Source organism: Sorex fumeus, unplaced genomic scaffold (genome assembly GCF_029834395.1).
Source record: "Sorex fumeus unplaced genomic scaffold, SorFum_2.1 ptg000037l, whole genome shotgun sequence".
Classification (NCBI taxonomy): Eukaryota; Metazoa; Chordata; class Mammalia; order Eulipotyphla; family Soricidae; genus Sorex; species Sorex fumeus.
Genome location: NW_026606094.1, coordinates 72,720,260 through 72,740,666, shown reverse-complemented (window position 1 = coordinate 72,740,666; position 20,407 = coordinate 72,720,260). Strand labels below are relative to the sequence as shown.

General features: G+C 58.1%; 1 protein-coding gene across 1 annotated transcript in view; it reads right to left on the bottom strand.

Moving 5' to 3' along the window:
* MINDY4 (MINDY lysine 48 deubiquitinase 4) overlaps window positions 1-20,407 on the bottom strand; it is a 93,883-nt gene that overhangs the window by 33,953 nt on the left and 39,523 nt on the right. Inside the window, exons 6-9 of the mRNA XM_056118355.1 lie at window positions 10,849-10,907; window positions 5,226-5,332; window positions 2,911-3,027; window positions 1,931-2,019 (exon numbers count right to left, since the gene is read on the bottom strand). Of these exons, the coding sequence (XP_055974330.1) occupies window positions 1,931-2,019; window positions 2,911-3,027; window positions 5,226-5,332; window positions 10,849-10,907 (372 nt within the window). The remainder of the gene's footprint in view (window positions 1-1,930; window positions 2,020-2,910; window positions 3,028-5,225; window positions 5,333-10,848; window positions 10,908-20,407) is intronic.

The following is a 20,407-nucleotide window of genomic DNA, read 5'->3' as shown; positions in this document are numbered from 1 at the left end:
CGCTAATGTTCTCTCTCTCCTTTTGGCTTCCTGTGGAACTCTGCTGGTCACTCCACCCTGACTTGCTCTTCTGAGACTCCACTCTCCCGAGAACGAGACAGGTCGGGGCATGTACAGTGGTCAGAACTGGGCTCTCTGCCTGGCTCTGAGACGCTGGGGATGCCCTGGCCCAGCTGAGTTTCTCTTTCCCATGGACGCGCGGTGTGGGTGAGCATGTGGTGAGGACCAGGTGCCCCTGAGCATCATTCCACAGGGCCGTGTGCTGTATGCACGCATGTGCAGTGTGTGGGCATGTCTGCATGTCTACGTGCACACATATGTGATGTGTGTACCTGTGCATGTGTATGTTGTGTGGGTCCATGTGTGCTGTGTGTAGGCTGCCTACCTGTGTTGCCCACGTGTGCTGTGTGGGCATATGTGCATGTGTGTGCAATGCGTGTAGGTGTCATATATGTACGTATGTGTTCATGTGTGTGTGTGTGTGCACCATATATGCATGCAGTGTGTGCGTGTGCACTGTGTGCACGTGTGCCTACTGTGTGCCTCTGTGTGTGTGTGTGTGTGTGCACGCTCACAGACAGATGACTGTCACGAGGAAGGTGCTGTGGTGAGTTGCCCGAACTCTCCCTCCAGGGAGGCCCACAGGAGAGAGGCAGGGACGAAGGTGCGCATCAGGGACTGATCACTCTATGCTGGCTTCAGCTACCCAGGAATTTCAGTCAAGGGATGTTTCTACCCTGATTATCTCTGAACAGCCTCACCTGTTCCCACGATTGCGCCCACAGGCCTGGGTCTCTAGCAAATTCCAAGGAATGGAACTGGGGAATGATGAAGGGAAGGGAAGCTTATTGGCACCTTCTTGGGGTGAAATGAAGGACTGGCCTGGCGTCCCATCCAGAAGGGTCCAGGCAGTGCCTGCCCTCGGCAGCCCTCAATCGCCCCACTGCAGAGGAGGAGGACCGAGGTAAGCGAACGGCTGCTTTGTCTGAGCATTCTCCCAGCCCACAGGGGTCCCCCAAACCCCTCCTCGAATGGAAAAACACAGAAGTCTGTCTCCGCGGAGCCAGCCCACCCGCAGTGGGGACACGGGGCCTGCCAGGAAGCCTGGACTCCGCCCCCTCCCCTGCCGTCACGTCTCCCTGCTGTTTTCCAAGAATCTGTTCTCCAGGGTCATGAGGCAACTCCGAGCAGCTCCCCACCCCAGGGCCTCAGGCACACCACAGGGAGCCCTCCCGCTCAGGGGCTCCCAAGGAGGCAGGTGCTTTCAGGCACCTCAGCAAGACATGCCGCCGGGCCAGCAGGAGCACCGCTCGGCCCTCCCTGGAGGAGGGCCCCCACCCCACATCCCAGCCTGTAGGGAAGGACCCCCACCCCACATCCCAGCCTGTAGAAAGGACCCCACCCCACATCCCGGCATGTAGGAAAGGACCCCAGCCCCCATCTGCCCCACGATGTCCAAGGTCCAGGTGCAGAAGCAGCACAAGGGGCAGCAGCTGAGATGCGTCAGCGGAGGGGCCCAGACTCACGGGCCCTCTGGGTCTCACCTGCCTCTCAAACACTAACGGCGGCTCCTCGGCCCACCAGCTGTCCTCCTCCCAGAATACCCTTCCTGTCCCTCCCACGTCCACACCACATTCATCCGTCCATGTGTTCGTTCGACAGCAACCCCCAGAGTCTCCTCTGCCGCTCCCCCGAGGACACCCTCCCAGAGCTCTCCCCGGGCGGTGGGCAAGCTGTGCGCAGCGGCAGGTAACGGGCAGGAGGCGGACTCTGGCTCCTCCTGCAGATGGGCAGCGGCCACCCTCTGTGGGGGGCCCAGACTCCCATGCCATCCAGCAGTTGCTCGGAGCTCGCTGGCGTCCTGCAGAGGTGGGGCAGCCTCCCACTTTCCTTGGGCCCTGCAGAGGTGTGGAGGGAGGAGCTGACTTACCGCACGCCGTTGGCTCTGCCCTCGCCCTCAAACAGGAGCTTCTGCAGGACACAGCCCTGCACCGCTGCCAGGACCCCGCAGGGACCCCCCTGCAAAGGAAGGGTGGCGAGTCTTCCTCCAGGGTCCCCCACATGGCCGGGGGCTCCCTGACTGACCCCGAGTCACTGAGGGGGTAACAGCCCCCTCCCCTGAGCCCATCACTAAAAAAAGGGGCAAACCTGAGTCCTCACAACCCATCAGGGGTAAAGCAAGGATGACCCACCAAGTCTCCAGTTCCCCCAGGGAAATGCTTCCATGTCCACAAGTGTCTACGGTGGCCCTCAAGACCCAACCTGAAAGGCCTCTTCCTCCAGGACGCCTCCCCTGAACACCTGGGCTAGAAATGAAGATCTGTTCTCGTGAGCCCAGCTGAGGCCAGCCTTGGCTCCCTTTTGGTCTGTCACCGTCCCCTCCCATGTGGGTGAGCAGGCACCCTAAGGAGTCTACCCCCGTCAGTGCCGACAAGTCCAGGCTGCTCAGGACAGCTGGTGGTGCGTGCCTGGCTGACTCAGGCGTGCAGTCGGCCGTGCTGAGCGTGGCCACAGTGGACAGAGGCTGGTGGGCAACTCCTCAGGCTGTGTGGGGGCAGCGGGAGGGCCCCAGGATGTAAGAAATGGAACGTGTCTGAGCTGCCCTGGCTACGTCCGGTCACTTCCTGCAGCTGCCCTTCGAAGGGCCCTTAGAGGGGACCCTGGGAAAGGTGCCTTCCACTCTGCCTCCATGCCCCGCCCCCTCCCCCCAGGGCTAAGCACGCCTCCCCCCAGCTGTAAGCGCTGACTCCTCTGCCGGTGCCCGCGGGCCCTGGTCAGTCCCATCCTCACCGCCATGCCTGGGGTGTCCTTCCCCGCTCCTGTCTACAAAACGCTGGGCACGACTCAGGAGACCCGACCTGAGGCGCGTGGGTGCCTGGCCCAGGCAGAGGAGGGGAAGGGCAGGCCCACCTTGTTCTGCACAATGCCGTACTTTAAGGAGGCCGCCTCGCTGAAGGTGAAGTTCTGGAGCTTCCATTCTTCATTGAAACAGCAGAAGCTGGAGCCAAACAGAACGTTCTTGATGTCCTGTCGGGACGGTAAACAAGTACGCTGCTGATATGCAGCCCTGGGGGGCCGCCCCTGGACTCCAGCACGGGGCCCCTCCGTGTTTCTCAACAGGGCTTATCTCTGAGTTCTATTTTGCAAAACCATTCTTCTCATAGTTGAGGCACTAAAACGTCAACCCCGAGGATCTTACCTCTGCGATATCTGGGAGCCAGGCCGGCACTGACCCCGGCCAGCACCCTCCAAGGTTCCCAAGGGCAAAGTTGAATCACAAACCTTCGCTTTACGAGGGAAACCTTGATTTCACATCGGGCTCCCTAAGGGAAACTCACGGTCTGGATCAGAACCTGGGGGCCGCTGACACGCCACGGACACTTTCAGAGTTTCTCGTGCTTCTAACAGGTCGCCGTGTCTGAGCAGCAATGCTCTAGGCGGGGGGCTTCTCAACGGGAGCCCCTCAGATATTCCAAGAGGGCCACAGGTGAAAAGCGCTTCAACGCGGGGCTGCGCGTGAGAAAGGGGCCAACCAGCTGGACAGAGAGGACGCAGCTAGAGAAACACTGTTTTGGACAGGCTGGACAAACTGAGCCCACTGGTCAAAGCCAGCAGGCCCCTTACTTGTTGTTGTAAATAAAGTTTTACTGGAACAAGGAAGCTTATTTGTTTACATGTTGTCTATGCTAGTTTTTATTCAATATCCGAGAGACAGGCAGCAAATCCCGGGCCCCAAGCTGGGCACTGGGCATTACATGCCTGGACCCACCACTGGCTTCCTCCCTGCTGGGTGGACACTGTTGTCTCCAGCCGCTCCTGGGGATGCGGCTACCAGGGCATGTCCAGGGACCTAAGAGGGGGTTTTTCCAGGCATGAGTGGTTCCTGCAAAGAGCCATATCCTGGGGGTCCAGAGAACCAAGCGCTGCTCCCAGACTTGGGGCCACTGGAGTGTATCTGGACTTCATGGGAGGAAAGAGAATCTCTAGAAAATTTTCGGTCTTGTTTTGGTTTGGAGCTCACATCCAGTGGTGCTCAGGGCTTACTCCAGGCTCTGCATTCAGGCATCACTCCTGGCAGACTCAGGGGACCCTATGGGATCTGGGAATCAAATCTGGGTCATCCACATGCAAGGCAAGTGCCTTACCCACTGTACTATGGCTCCAGTCCACCTTCAACTTTTTTTAAGTTCCGTGCTCACTGTGAATTCCTAGTGAGCCAGAAAATAAGGGGTCAAGTGTGTCCCTTACTACTATGTGCTTTCCTGCGAGGCCCTGGGGACAGGTGGGAGGACAGTGGGCACCGCTCATGGGAATGCATGGCATGGGTCTGGCTCTGAGGACCCCTGGGGCATGCATGCAGAGGAAGCCTCGAAGGCCAGGAACTGCTGCCCTCATGTCCCGTGACTGAGGGGGTGGGGGTTCTCACAGGAGGTGCTGGAGTCCTTGGGCAGTGTTCGAGGCCAGTGTGTGAGGCCAGAGCAGGGCTGGTGCCACGGACAGCTCTATGGCTGTGAAGAGGGGCTGGAGTGATTGCACAGCAGGCAGGTAGAGCATTTGCCTTGCACGCGGCCAACCCGGGTTCTATTCCCAGCATCCCATATGGTCCCCCGAGCACCACCAGGAGTAATTCCTAAGTGCCCAGGAGTGACCAGAGCCAGGAGTGACCCCTGTGATCCAAAAAACAATAATAAGGTTGTGGAGATGGGCTGGAGTGATAGCACAGCAGGTACGGTGTTTGCCTTGCACGCAGCCAATATGGCTGATCCGAGTTCGATTCCTCCGCCCCTCTTGGAGATCCTGGCAAGCTACCAAGAGTATCTCGCCCGCAAGGCAAAGCTTGGCAAGCTACCCATGATGTTTTTGATATGCCAAAAACAGTAACGAGTCTCACAATGTTACTGGGCCTGCTCGAGCAAATTGATGAACAGGAGGACAGTGACAGTGGCAGTGGTCATGGAGATGCTCTGGTGCCAAGAACCGCAACTCGGAATGTGCCAGGCCTCATTCTCACCTTTTGCTTCCACCAGGGAGAGGGCACTGCCAGGGCCGGACACTCCTCCCTCCCCTCAGACGTTCTTCCCCAACACGCCCACATTTCCATTCCACAACGCCCCAGAGGTCCTAGTGTAATGGGCTGAGCCACAGAAATCAGCATCGCCTCACCCCTTCCCACTCCAATCCCGGCCCACACCACACTCCCTGCACGGCCCGGTCGAAGCCCTGACCTTGGCCACTGAGAGGTCGATGGGCCGAGATGCCGTCTGCAGCTGGAGAACCGATGGGACAGGGCAGCGGATGACCTCCTCCTCGATCAGCTCATCCTCCACATCCTCTGCAAGACAGCAGCGGCCACGTCAATTCCACACCACACCGCCTCGAACACTGGACACGACAGCACACCAGGGAGGTCTGACCCACGGGGGTCTCCCTCCGTCTCCCCGCCTCCCCCTCCCCAGCCCCGCACTTGGGGGCTCCCCATAGCTGCCCCATGCTAGGTGGTGCCACTCAGAAGCTGGCAGGTCCACTGGAAAGTTCTGCTGCTGGCTCAGGAGTCTCACCCAGACTGACCACCCAGAGCCGGGAAGGAAGTCTGCCTCCCTGAGAACCAGCGCCAAGAGGGGGGGAATCAGGACAGAAAACACCTCCCTCCTGACATATGTTTAAAATAATGATTGCAACGGTGGATCACCCACGCTTTGCCTTGCATCTGCACCCTTTGGGCCTGGGCACCCAGGCTCCAAAAGGCCCACTGCAGACCGACTCCGATTACCCCTATTCACAGATGAGCAAACTGAGGCTTAGAGAAGTGAAGTAACAAGTCAGGCCGGCGGCAAGCAGTGATGGTATCAGAGAAAGCTAGACTCCTAACTGCCCTCCAACCTCCAGCCATCTCTCTCTCTCTCTCTCTCTCTCTCTCTCTCTCTCTTCTTTTTAGGGTTAGGAGTTAGGGTTAGGGGTTAGGGTTAGGGCTAGGGGCTGGGGTTGGGGTTAGGGTTGGGGTTAGAGGTTAGAGTTAGGGTAATGTTAGGGTTAACATTCCACATCTCTTTTTTGTTGTTATTGTTGTTGTTCTGGCCTTTTGGGACCACACTAGCAGTAGACAGGGCTTACTCCTGGCTCCGTGCTCAGGAATTACTCCTGGTGGTGCTCGGGACCATATGGGGTGCTGGGGATCGAACCCAGGTGACTGCGTGCAAGGTAAATGCCCTCCCCACTGTGGGATGGCTCCGGCCCCAACCTCTGGTGATTCCTGACTAGCAGGATGGTGGCTGGGAAAACCTGAGCTACCTGGGGCCACACCTGGAGACGCTTGGGGGTCTCCATGGCAACCTCCAGCAACTCTCCGGGGGCCATGCCTGTCAGCCTTCAAACCGGGGTCAGCCATGTGCTCTCCAGACCCCCAGTCAGACTTCCACAGAGGGGTGCATGAGGCCCACACAAGTTTCCTCCACTCCGACTCCTGCAGCCCCTGGACTGGCCCAGTCTCCCTCTTGCCACCACAGAGACCAGACCAAGAAACAGCAGCACCAAGAAGTATGCAGGGAGCACCCAGCTGTCACACACGTGGACCACACCTGGCTGCCGCCCCCAGGGGCCGAGCCTCGAAGGCAGCTCATGGATGGTCACAGAGGCTAGCTCCAGGCCACCCGCGCCTGTGAGCACACGCTCACCCAACACCCACAGGGCTTCTCCGCACCGCGGTAACACGCGCAGCGTGATGGATGCCGTCAGCGGCTAATACAACTCGTTTTCACTTCCATCTTGACATTTACTGATTGCTCCCGTGACCCCGATTCTGTGCCTGCTCCAGCAACCTGATCCAGCTCACTCGCCTGCTCTGTTCTGGTCATAACTCTGTGATTTACGACCCATTCATCCCTGTCCAGCGCCGAGAGCAGGACACTCAGAGGTCCTGCCTCGAGTTTCCAGCTCCTGCCTCTAAATTTTCCGCTTCATCACAAGTGCACCCACTTGCCACCAAATTTGTCCCAAAAAATCCGCTGCAGAATTCAAGTGTAAACAACCCAGGTGAGCTAAGCTGGCGGCACCAAACGGGGCCATCCCCAAGGGACCTGCGGGGGGAGCAATAACCCCCGTCTTGTGGGTTATTCTACAGTCTTCTTTTCTCTGCTGGGGGGACCAGGCCCAGCCCCACGTCTGCTCCTAGAGTCCCAGTCCAGGGAGAAGGAGACAAACGTCACATCCAGGGTGAACTTTTTTTTTTTTAAACTCAAACTGCAATCTAGGGCCAGGGAGCGAACTCCTGGCAGAGCACATGCCTTGCACGTGTCAGGTCCTGGCTCCGTTCCAGCCACCGTGAAACAAAAATAAAACAACACACGCATTCCCCGCTCCTCCCTGCCCCGGCCCCTCGTAATGACAGAAGCAAAACTAAAATAAGTTTGGAATGTGGCTCGTAAATGAGGGCTCGTTCTGAGGAGAGAGATCTCAACTAGGCCCCGGAGACCGTTGGCCGTACAAAACCCGAAGCAGATGCTCGCCCCACAATGCACAGGGGGTCGGGGTCTGGGAAACAGGGTGGACTGGAGGGGAAGGAAGACAGCAAATGAGAACCACAACCCGAGTTCCATCTATGCGACCCCGTAATCACGCACACAATGCCGGGCCTCCTGCAAGGACACGCGCCAAGGAGGAAGATTAAACCCAAGAGGAAGGTTGCTTAGGACAGAAGCGTCCAGAGGGGAGGCGCTGAGGAAGCAAAGGCAAGAGAGAGGGGCGGAGGGGGGAAGGGAGGAAGGAGGAAGGATGGGGGGGTGGCGGAGGGGAGAGGGAGGCCAGTGAGCAGGCTTGCAGGAATCCATCCTGACAAGCTCCCTAGGAAGCAGAGACAGGGGTGAATTCAGTGCTAGGAGTCAGGCCCGAGCAGAGGGCGGGTCAGCTGAGCTGCCCGGGCCAGCCTGGCTCCTACAGGCACAGAGGGGGGTATTTAAGCCTATTTGAAAGCTTCTGTTTAGTCTGAGGTTGGCTGGGAGGGAGCCAGGGCTTAAACGCTCTGCACCAGCTCCTGTGAAATAAGGCGGGGGTGGGGGTGGGGGTGCGGGGGGGTGTACCCAGAGGGACCCTGAGAGAAACCGGGGGTCTCTGGAGGGCCCGAGCGCCCTGAGCAGGAGCCTGAGAGGAAACGGCTCGGGCAGCACAGAGCATGCGGCCACACCTGGCGGGGTCCGTGTGAGGGGGAAGAAATGAAGCGGTGCCCGAGGATGCCCTGGCCCAGCAGGCAAAACCATGGGTGACACCAGCGACTGCAGAAGCAGTTCTTTAGGCCCGGCGGCAAGTTCCGGTTCAAAAGATGCGAGCAGGGCCAGAGAGACAGCACAGCAGGGAGGGCGTCTGCCTTGGAAGTGGCTGACCCAGGGAATCTATACGGTCCCCTGAGCACTGCCAGGAGAGATTCCTGAGCACAGGGCCGGGAGTAACCCTGAGCATCGCTGGTGTGGCCCCAAAACTATAAACTAAAAGAAAGAAAAGATGCAAGAGATGTGCTGGGCTCCCTCATCGTGGGCTCTCTGGAGGAGGGGGCCGGGCTGGGAGCAGCGCCCTGCGCCTCTCCCCAGCGCCCCAGCCGCAGTCTGGACATCAGCCTCCAGCCCTGCACCCCACCAAAACCCCACCCCCTCCACACACCACCTGGCTCCAGCCCCCCGGCTGATCCGGCTCCCAGGCCTCACCTGCCCCAGCCCTGGTGCCCCACCAACAGGACACACACACTGGACACCCCACCAGCACCCTAGGCCGCGGGCAGAAGCCAGCAGGCACCAGTAAAGCACCATTCCGCATCCCAGGGGCTCGGCGTGGGGGAGGGGCTCAGTGTGAGGGGAGACAGTCCCACAAATAACGTGTGTGCCATGACGGCTGAAACAGGGCAGGCAGGGGCTGGAGAGATAGCTCAGCGGGTAGGGTGGTTGCCTTGCACGCGGCCGACCCGGGTTCGATTCCCAGCATCCCATATGGTCCCCTGAGTACTGCCAGGAGTAACTCCTGAGTGCAGAGCCAGGAGTAACCACTGTGCATCACCGGGTGTGACCCAAAAAGCAAAATAAATAAATAAATAAATAAAAATGAGCAGAAATTTAAAAAAATTTAGAAACAGGGCAGGCAGCTGTCAGGGCAGGAGGCAGCGATGATTCCTTTGAGGTAGGAGGCTCCTTTGAGGACGGGGGCATCTGCTCGGGGTCTGAAACCCCCATATCTGTCTCCCAGACAGACAGGAGTTCTGGACTCCTCCATGTGCCCTGCCAAAGTCAGACACCTCCAAAGGGAACCCTGAAGACAACTACCAGCACCCCACCTCCAGGCTCCTTCCAGGGCCGTGAGCAGTGCTCACCCACCCAGCACAGCACTCCTGGCTCTAGGGCCCAGTATTATCACCCTCAGCCATGTCTTTCCCCAGTCAGCCTCAGCCAGCCTCTCTCTCCCTCCCTACATCTATCTCCTCTCTCTCTCTCCTCTCTTTCCCCTCCCTCCTTCCCTCCTGGGTGTGTCTCTCCTTCTCTCTCTCTCTCTCTCTCTCTCTCTCTCTCTCTCTCTCTCTCTCTCTCTCTGTGCCTTTGTTGAGGCAGCTGATTGGCCCATCCTTCAACGCTCAGCTATGGAAACTTCTAGAACCCAGCATGGACCTTGGTTCCAGCAGAGAGCTTCCGATGATCCCTGCTCTTTCTTTGCCTCCCGCCCCCAGCCCTCCCCGCCGCTTTCCCTCCGTCTCGCTGCTCTGTGCAGTGTGGGATTTGCTCTGGCACGGGCATGGCTAACACGCAGTTACCAAAACGAATGGGAGAAAAGTGACTTGTGTGGGGAGGTCACCTGCCCTAACCCAACCCCACCCCGCCCAAGGTCCTCCGCAGACCCTCCTGGTGGCTGGCGGCCAGGGCTCAGTTTTCCTCTCCTTTCCCTTTGCCAATCCCCCACAGGGTTGGGCCTCCTGCAGAGAGCACAGACACTGCGAGAACCTTCCTCCCCAGGCTGGGTGCCCAGCCCGCGACTCCGGTCAGGAAAGCCTCCAAGTGCAGCGTTTCACAGGTGGGTCCGCTGTGCCTTCCGGCCCTGCTCTCAACTCTGCAGTGCCCGGGCAGATGCCCTCTGTAGATGCTCGCGCTTCCGCTGCCATCCCTGACTCCTCAAGCCCCAGGAGCCTGCGCTTGGCCTCCTCCTGAGGCTGTTCCTGCCCCTCAGCTCCGTCAAGGCCAGCGTCAGACTGCCTGGCCCAGCCCTGAGCACGGCCCGAGCACGGCCATCCTTGGAGGGGCTGGGGGGAGGAGAGTCGGGAGCAGCAGCTTCCAGAGAACAGGTGGGCCATACTGCCCAGCTGTGGGGACGGTCTCGGCAGCACAGTCACACTGAGAACACACCAGACAGGACACTGGAGCCTGGAGCTTGTGCCCATCACAAGTCCAAGCATACGGCGGCCTCGGGCAGCTGCCCAGAGGGTTTCCATGAGGGGTCAAGGGGGCTCTGCCGGGCAGAGCTGACCTAAAAGTCTGACCAGGAGCAGAGGTCTTCACTAGCTCTCTGTGTGACCCTCCAAATGTAGAAAGGGGTCCTCTAGCCCGGCCAAGTGTGGACCCACCAACAGCCAGACCTGGAGAGCAAGGCAGGCAGTGGAGGAGAGAGAGGAGGGGAGGGGGGGTACAGGAAGAGAGGGGAGGAGAGGAAAGGACAGAGGGGAGGAGAGAGGAAGAAGGGAGAAGGGGAGGGGAGGGGAGGGAGAGGAGACTAGGCTAGGTGTGACCAGCCCATCCCGACCCACCAATCAGGAGGGACCCTGAGCACCCCCCCCCCAGTCAACAGAGACCCCAGGGAGTGCAGAGGCACAGGCACGGCCTCACCCACCGAGCTCCAGGGTGTCCAGCTCTCCCCCAGCCTTACTGGATGGTGGCGACAGGTTTTTCCTGGAGAAAGAAAAGGGGGAAAAACGTATCAGTGTACCAGAAACACGGAGCAGAGAAGAGAGCGGGGAGTGCGGGGAGGGGGTGGGGGACAGGCTCTCTGCTCCCTGGCCGACCCCACATGGAATGGGGCCAAGTCACCTCCACGCTTGCGCACGCACACACTCAAATACGCACACACATGCACACACATGCACACATGCACACATATGCACACACGTGCACTCACACATGCATGCGCACACACGCACACATGTGCACACATCTACACACACGCATGCACACACGCATGCACAATGCACACACATGCACACATGCGCACACACAGGCAAACATGCACACAGGCACGTATGCACACACACACACACGCACGCACATACACACGCAGACACGCACATGCACATGTACACACTATACACAAACCCACCAGCCTCTGTCTCTCTCTCCCCTGCCTCTGGGTGTTCCTGAAGCTGTCAGCAGTCAGGCGGAAGAAGAACCCCGGCCCAGGAGTCAGCTCCACCACAGAGAGAGCTGAGTCCAAACTCTGGCATCGCCTGTCCCGCTAACCCGAGCACCTCCAGCGGGGCTCTGGAGAACCCGTGCACAGCAAGGCTGTCCTGGGGGTCTGCAGCACCGTGGGGTCGGAGCAGAACCAGATCCTTGGACCCAAGCACTCAACCTCCCGCCCAGTCAGCCAAGAACCACCCAGTGGCCCCTAAGGCCTGAGGACTGCTTGGAGGCTGACCCCCATGCCAATGAGGCGTTGGTACCAAAGACATCATGTTAGCAGAGAAACAGGGCTTCGGGCCACACTGGGCGGTGCTCAGGGATCACTCCCGGAAGTGCTCAGGTGTGGTGCCGAGGATCGAACCCAGAGCTGGCTGTGTGTAAGGCAAGCACCTTAATCCCCCATACTGTATCTCTCTGGCCCATTACTGATAGTTTCCCCCTATGATTCTGATTTATTCTTATGTCTGAGCCCTTTTTAGTTTCGTTTTATTTATTTATTTTTTTGTCCCCTCCAGCATGCATTCAAGTGAGGCAAAGTCACGTCATCTGTGTGAGGGCATTAAGGACCTAGAGAGATAGTATGGTGGGTAGGGTGCTTTCCTGCATGCAGCTGACACGCTGGGTTCAATCCCCCACACCCCCTATGGTCCCCTGAGCACTGCCGGTGCAGTTCAAAAAGAAGGAAAAAAGGATGTGTTGAAAAAAAACAACACCATGACATCACTCCCTGGAAACCATTTACTAAGCTATAAAGTGACAGCTCCTTTGAATGTGGCATTGAAATCTATTGTCCTGCGACATCTTTGCAGGGGGGATGATTAACGATCGATCATGGGCTGCCGTGCTCCAGGGCGCCAGCTTTCTCCCGTACACGGGAGGGGTGCGCAGTCCTGAGGCGCCCACCGCCCTCCCCCACTCATCCCTGCCCTCTCTCCTCACTCCCACACCCCTGTGGTCCAGGGTTCCACTGTGTCTGCACAGGGAAGGGCCGACTAACATGCCCAAGGAGGGCCTAAGGGAGGGGGGCAGGAGGAGAAAGGGGCGCAGCTCCGAGCACCCTGCACCTCAGCACATTCTCCAGCGGGCCCAGTTCTCGCTTCCCCAGGGGGGCAGGTGTCACCCTGTCTCTCCCTCCTGTTACCACCACTTCACCGAGACACCAGAGCCAGTATCTGTCCCTGCTCCCCTCAGGGTCCACTGTGAAGGTTTGGGGGGCCGGGGGACAGGCAGGTAGCCTCTGAAACCTGCCTTGGCCTCTTCAGAGAGGAAAGAGCTGCAGCAAAGGCATCTCTGGGACATTCCTATGGCAGATGGCCTCGTGGGTAGCCGGGTCTGACACTTTTTCGCCCAGAGCACTGCAAGAATCTCCTGGCTGGGATCCCGGGGCACCCCACACCATCACTTGGAGGCTGGGGGCATCTTTCTAGGGACAAGTGCAACCGTGTCACCGCCGAGGCTCCCCCAAGGCCCCGGCCCCGTGGTGCCAATAACCGGGACTGTGACAAGTCCCGTCTCTCCGACCACCGGGCACTGCACAGAGTGCTCGTCAGCCTCTCTCAAGAGACTTAGGCAGACGTGTCCCAGGTCCCCGGGGAGCTGTGAGGAGAGAAGTGGAAGCCGGGACTTCAGGTTTCTAGAGTTTTCCCGTTTGCTTTTTTTTTTTTTTTGGCTCTGGGGCCACTCAGCAGTGTTCTGGCACTACTCCTGGCTCTGTGCTCAGGCACCTGTGGGAGGCTGACTATCAAACCCGAGCCTCTCGCGTGTGGGGTCTGAGCCCGGCCCGTGGAGCTCGCTCTCGGGAGCCAGCGCAGGAAGAATGCGAACCCGACAGCGACTCTCAAGACTCCGGCAGTGACCGCGCACACAGCTTCCTTCCAAGTCTAACCTGGCCCCAAGGGCGCCTGTGCACTCCTGGCATTCCCGTGGGACCCCTGGAGCAACAAGACCGGCCTCCTCCCTGTGCCCTCCCGGTCCACCTGCACCCCTCCCCATCCAAGGTGCTGTTAACAAGCCTGGCGCATCCCTCAGAAACCCACCTGGCATGTGAGCAACATCCCTGCCCCACGGCACATAGCCCCTCATTGGCTTTCCCTGCCAGCCTGGGCCAGTGCTCCTGGCCCACGGGAGACCCGGCTAAGGAATGAACACAGCTGTGAACCTCCACGGTGTGGGAGGCCGGATAGTGCCCCCCTGCCCCGGTCACTATCCTGACCTTAACCCAGGAACCTGCAAACGGGTGTGTTTTATTTTTTCACAGCCAGTGGTGGTTGGGGGCCAGCAGGCCCACACCCCCAGAGGTGCTATCCAGGCAGCAGGCTGGGGCACGGTGTGACACGAATGTGGTGATCAGGATGGCACAGGGTCTTCCAGTCACAGCATCTGAGACCCGCCAATGTTACCAAAGGGAGGGGGTGCTGCGGGGTGGGGGATGAAGGGTTCTGGTGGAGCTGGAGACGGAGGAGAGGGGATGGCGAGTGGTGAGGCCTCTGAAGAGGGGGCCCCCAGCTAGGGTGGTGGACGGCCACTGGCAGCTCGGAAAGGCAGGGTCTCCCGCTGCCTCCACCAAGCAGCCACCCTGCCCACACCTGTGCGACTGGCCCCGTGGCACTGGCTTCAGCGTCCGGTCCCTCCAGAGCGGTGAGAGAAGTGGCTGCTGTTGTCTTGAGCCTCGAAGTTGGGGGCGACTGGTCTGGGTGCACATTCCTGGGGTAGACCACCCCCCGCGCCAGTTGGTTCTCCCTAAGTGGGTGCAGAGCCCCCTCCCAGGAGCTGACTCACCCCCACAAGGCCACCCAACCCAGACGTCCCAGGGCCAGACAGCCCACTAACCGCCCTGGACCCTGGCAGAGTGTGGGGACGCGTCCACCTGGCCCAGCACACCCCCTCCCGCCACGCCCCCCCCCCCCCCGGGCCCCAAGAGCAGAGCACGCGGGCAGCACGAGCATCAGTGCAAGGGTGGGGGTGTTCCTGGTGCCCTGGGCACGCCGGGCTCCCCCGGTCATGAGACCTGCCCCCTCCCCAGCGCCATCCGTCAGCCCGCTCGGGAGACTCCGGCCGTTTCCCAGGCCGCTATGCTCACACTTGGGGAATGCGCTTATTGTTCCTTTCATGCGTCCCTTTGTGGACAAGCGTTTCCAAGTTTAAAAGGTCAGTTTAAAAGCATGTTCTAGCCTTTGAGTGAAAACTATTCTGGAAAACAATGACAAGAAGATGAATGAAGGGATTCAAAACACTTTTTCAAAATGCGATGGTGCAGATAAACCCAGGGCCCATGTGCCCGAGCGTGCACGTGATAGAGCCGTGACAGCCGGGCCCAGATACCCGCCTGCTGGGTCAAGGGGCTCCATCCCCACCGCCAACCAAGCTCCCCTGTGTGTTCCCGTGGGAGAGGCAAGGCCCCGGGCCCCTGTGGATGTGCAAGGCGATATGGGTCCAGGACGCAGTACTGGACAACTGGGTCTTTGCTGGACCCTCGCCTTGTTCTTTCCCTTCACTGTGATGGAACGAGTTCCCTGTACAGACACCAGGTTCTTCTGGACCAGACGGGGCACCTGGGCAGGTCCACCCACAGGGCGCTGAGAGGCCTCTCGGGGCAGGCTCACAAGCTTCTCAAAGGCGCCTTCCTTGGCTCGCTCTTCAGGCCTGAGCTGCCCCTTGAACACGTGTCGCTTGTCTCTGTCTCTTTGCTGCCTACTTGCACTGTGGAGCAGCCTGTGCTCTCTCAAACGCACAGTTCTCCCTTTCTCTCCCTTCACATCTCTCTAAATAAGCTCCAGTAAAACTATGGAGGAGGAGGAGAATGAGAAGGAGAAAAAGGAGAAGGAGAAAGAGGAGGAAGAGGAAAAGGAGGAGGAGGAGGAGGAGGAGGAGGAGGAGGAGGAGGAGGAAGACAATGACGATGACAATAGCAACAACAACAACCAGAGGAAGAAGAAGTACAAAAATTTTCTCTGTTTGGGGCTGGAGTGATAGCACAGCGGGTAGGGCATTTGCCTTGCACGTGGCCGACCCAGGTTCGATTTCCAGCATCCCATATGGTCCCCCAAGCACCACCAGGAGTAATTCCTGAGTGCAGAAAACCAGGAGTAACTCCTGAGCATCACTGGGTGTGACCCAAAAAGAAAAAAAAAGTTTCTCTGCTTATGCATCCCATACCCAGAATATTTCACTCTCTTAAGAAGAAGATGGAGGAGGTTCCACCCCCTGGTTTGCTTCCAAATACTTGGCTGCACAATTAAGAACTCCAAAGGAAAGGGGTCTCCTGAGAATAAAGACAATATTCATGCCCCAATATAACATTTAATGAAAATCAGAACCCAGTGGAAACGGAGTCCAAACGGACCCCACCCACACAGCGCGAGAGCCAGCAGGAATGGTCCTCAAGTCAGTGACCCCATGACCAGAAGGACGGTGGATGACGGGGACGGGAAGCTTCTGGCTAACCAGATCACACAAGATCCCTGGAGCCAAGGGAGGGGCGAGGTCTGTTTCTGAAATCCCACTTTAAAAGATACGGGTATTCAAAATACACAGCCCCCAGAATTATGAAATACCTGAGAAATTGAGACACCCTAAGTCAAGCCAGCTGACACAACAAACCCGCTCTCAAGAACCCTGGACGCCAAAATGATCTAAAGAGACCCGGGGCCTCGGATGGTGGCACACTAATCAGGGACGATGATCCAAGGGGAGGAAGGCACGCCGAGAGGCAAACAGTCCTGGGAGGAGAAGCACGAGCTCAGCCTGGGCAGGACAGACCCTCCGAGAAGCCGAAGCCGATGCTTCCAGAGGAAGGAAACAGGATGCGGGAGAGAGCTCCTGAATGAAACCCCTCCCCCACAGAGCCTGTCAGCAGCTGCCAGCTCCCCAGCCCTGGCTTTCCTACCCCTACCCTGGAACACCACACTCCAGATTCCTCCCCCCCCCCCACACACAGAGCACCTTCCGGGGAGTAAGCAGATCAGAGACTGGTCCAGAATGGCCAGGCAGGGCCTGGACAAGATGTGCATCAGCCAGCCACAGATGCACCCCTCAGGCCTCACCATCCCTTTTGCCAGCACTGTCTCTGAGGGGCTGCGGCACCTGAACACCGAGAGAACCTGGTCTCCAGTGCTTTGGGCCCTCCCAGCCCCACCTGCGGGCACTTCTAGGGAGGGCTGGGAGCAAGCAGTTGGGGGCGTGCCATGACTTGGGAGACCCCATCAAGCGCTGGCGTCGACCCTCCCAACCCACCCCAGAGTTGCAGTGAGAAGTGGGAGCTAGGCAGGGTGAACCCCTGCACAGCAGCCCAGCCCTGTGGTCCTTAGTGGCCGTGGTGGAAGACCCCCTTCCCTTCCCCTTCCCTGCAAGGGCGGCCATTTCCATTTCTGCACGGCCGCCCCTGGCACAGGGGCCCAGCAGTCCCCAGGTAGTCGGGAAGGCTCGTTCACCTGCCACAACCTTTGCTCTTCCTGATGAGGAAGCAGAGCCCAGTGAGGAGGAAGGGAGTGCCCGCCCGCCCGCGGCTGCCTCACCTCCAGGCCCACCCAGCAGGCAGGCGTTTTTAAAATTAAGGCACGGAGAACACGAGGTCTCCCGAAGGGCCGGGTTATCACGGAGTCATCTTGTGCAGCCCCACCACAATGCCGAGTGACCTTCACAGACCCCAAAGCTTGACCTTCAGCATATAAAAGAAATTGGCATTTTGTAGGATGGTGGTGGGTGGGTAAGTGTGAGTGTGTGTGTGTGAGTGTGAGTGTGTGAGTGTGAGTGTGTGTGTGTGTGTGTGTGTGTGTGTGTGTGTGTGTGTTCTGTCTTCTCTTTCCTCTGAAGGATGTGGAAAACCTGACTAGCATCGCCTGGTCTGACATTTCCTGTGAGGGAGCTCACTGCTTGGAATACTGTGAAAACAATCTGCCTTAACAATTCAACCCAAATGAATGATCTTCCTGAGACTGGTGAGAAGCCTTCGCTGGGAATCAGGCCGCATACCCGAGCCTCTCTCATCCGGATCCCCGATGACGAAGGTTGTGCAGAGATAGAGATCGCGGGTGAGGACAGGCCGCGAGGGGTGCAGGGGTGCTGATGGGCCTGCATCCTCCTGGAAAAGCCATCGCCCTGCCATCCCGCAGCAGAGAACACACGTCGTCCCCCGCGGCCCATTGTTCTTTGGTGATGATTTCTCGGCTTAACTATCTTTCCCTATGCACCCCGCCCCAGCCTTGGCACGCATCCTTGACAAGAAGTGTGTGGAGCCAGGGCAAGATCTGAAACCAACTCCAACACTGCTCCTGCCTTGAGTCAGGCTAGATTCTAGCACATTCCGGGAACAGAGGAGAATTTTATCCCGCTCACCAATGCATCGGGCTGGGAGGGTTCCTTTCAGGGCACACAGTTTGCAAAAACAAAACTGTACCGGATATGACCAGTACGCTGTTATTCTCCTGTTCTCCCAGTTCGGCACAAGGCCTCGGCAGAGGGCTGGTGTCTCAGGGATGCTCCCCCTAGAAGACGATGGAGACTGCAGCTGGTTCATGTGGAAGAGCTGGAAAGGCTGACTAGGAGCCTCTAGTCTCATCCCATCAAGGTCCGGGCTGCCTGTTACGGGTGGGTGGAGCAGCGTTCGCCAGACTGGCTGGTTCTCAGGCAAAGGCACAACTAGAACCTTCAGCCCCACACATCAGGGCAGTTTCCTCATGCCAGGACAGTGTCAGAGACACCGAATGTGTCTTCTCACGACCCAAACACACCTGGAGAGGCAGGTGGTCTCCCGTCAGGGGCTTTCTCTAGCAGGGTGGGGGTGGAGGTACCCCCACTCACATCTCCCTGTCCATCCCCCAGGCCTCAGCTCTGGGGTGTGGCTGAAAGCTGCACTGGGCAGGCCTGGCTCCACGGATCCTATGACGGTGGGCACAGAGGGCCTGATTGCCCTCTGGAGGAGGAACTGGTCTTTTATGGGGTCCAGCTCCGGCACACAGCCAGAGGCCCCGAGGAAGCCTTCTCTCACCATATTGGCACCCACCAAGGGCCCCCTTCTTCGCATCTCCCCTCAGCCCACGGCATGAGACTGTCCAGCTCAGCCCAGTACTATAGTGATGACCTGCTGGTGGGCCCGCTGACTCATGCTAAGCTAAGATGGGGTGAGGGGCCTGGTGTAGCGGGGAACCAGACGCCAGGCCCAGTGGTAGGACCGCGGTGAGGGCTCCAGGCACCCAGCTGCAGCTCCCAGAGGCTGTGTCCTTCTGGCTGGCGGCAGAGCCCAGATGGGAAGGATTCCCTCCGCTGCCCTCTCGGGCTCTGGGCCCGGCCCAGAGAGTAAGAAGCTGCACTTGGAGTTGTCAAAGGGAGTCTCCGACACGCCTGCCGAGGCCTTGACGTAAGAGTCATCCGCGGCTGCCATGGTGGACAGACAGCCATGTAGAGATGTTGACTTAGCTGTGGGGAGAAGCTGTGCTCTGGCACCGTCCCCTGTCCTGTCCGGTCGTGTTCATCCAGGGAGGTGAGCCGTCCCAAGCAGAGAGGCTGATTCTCTCCAAGTCCCTCTCGTTGTAAAATCCGCTTAGGTTCTGTTTGGGTCAACGTGCCAAAGGGAAGCTTAAAACAACTTTGGGGATGAAATGTTTTCATTCTGAACTCAGAACACTCCAGGAGTCCCGAAAGAACAGCCATGAGAGAGGGCCGGGGAGAGGCCACGGGCCAGGCACTGGGCTTTGCCTGCTGTGGGTTTCCCAGCACTGCTAGAAGCCACCCGTGACCCCTGAACACTAAGCCGGGAGTGGCCATGGCCCCAGGAAAAACCAGTGTATACTGCAGTAAGCTATCTGGGCCCAAGGCTCACTCCACAGAACATGGAAATAAGGAAATTTGACTTTATTTCCTTCCTTAGAAAAGGTGAGGAAGTTGCCATGTAGAGAGCACTATTTTTTAGCTCTTCATAACACACACACACACACACACACACACACACACACACACACACACACACATGCCCTGTCCAGAGGCCTTGAGTGAATAGCAGTGGCTTGCGGTCTCCACCTTCTTTTCTGTGACATTCTCAGAATTCTCAAGGTCCCACAGCTTGGTCCTTAGCAAAAACACCCACTCCCTTGGTGGGAGTCCAGTGGGGGGGGGGACACCTTCTAGAGTGCCCAGTACTTACAAAGCAGTTTTAAACTAAATTCTCCCAAAAAGCCCCGCGTGGGAGGCAGTAGTATGAGGGCAGTGAGTCCAACTCCATAATGAGGAAAACCAGAAATGACTTAATACAAACCAGGTCCACATCAATCGAAGAAAACCAGCGAGAATTCAGGGAGTGTTTCCCAAGGCTTGATATGTGGGTATCGATGTCAGGCTTCAGTTTCAAGATCATATCTGTATACCATTTTTTTAAAATGTTTTTTGAACTTGTTTTCACCAGAAAAATCAATAATAATCACAACTGTCTGGTAAGCCTCTGATTTAGAAGAAGTTCCAAGGCTTCAAGGACCCACACTTTGCATGGGTCCCACTGATGTGGAAGATCTTGCATTTCGGCAAAACTGGCAATACCCATGCAGTGGCATGGTCGTACTCTTTAAAAGGCCACTCAAACAGCATGAGCCCCAGGTTGAGCCATGGTCGTGGCCCAGAACCTAAAGTTGGTTGCCCTGGTTTCTGTTTGTGTCTGGCTGTCCTGGGCTCCCCAGAAATTCAATGCACTGGGAAGAAGCCCAGGGCCACTGTCTTAGCCTGGGTGGTAGAGAAATTGGCCATGTCAGGGCTGGCTGAAGGGTTCCTCCTCGGTTACCTCACACTGTCTCATTCCAGAAAAAAAAAAAAAAGAATCTCAAGGAAACTCTGACCTACTCTCAAAGCACAGATTGTTTTCTGGGTATTTCTTTGAAAAAGGAGAAAGACACATGTTGCCTTGAACCCAAGTAGCTGTGCAAGCTCTGAGCTTGACTCGTAAAAACCTAACATTGGAGACAGGAGGGCTTCCTGCGGCCTGGTTCATGACAGCCAGCTGCCTCTTGTGT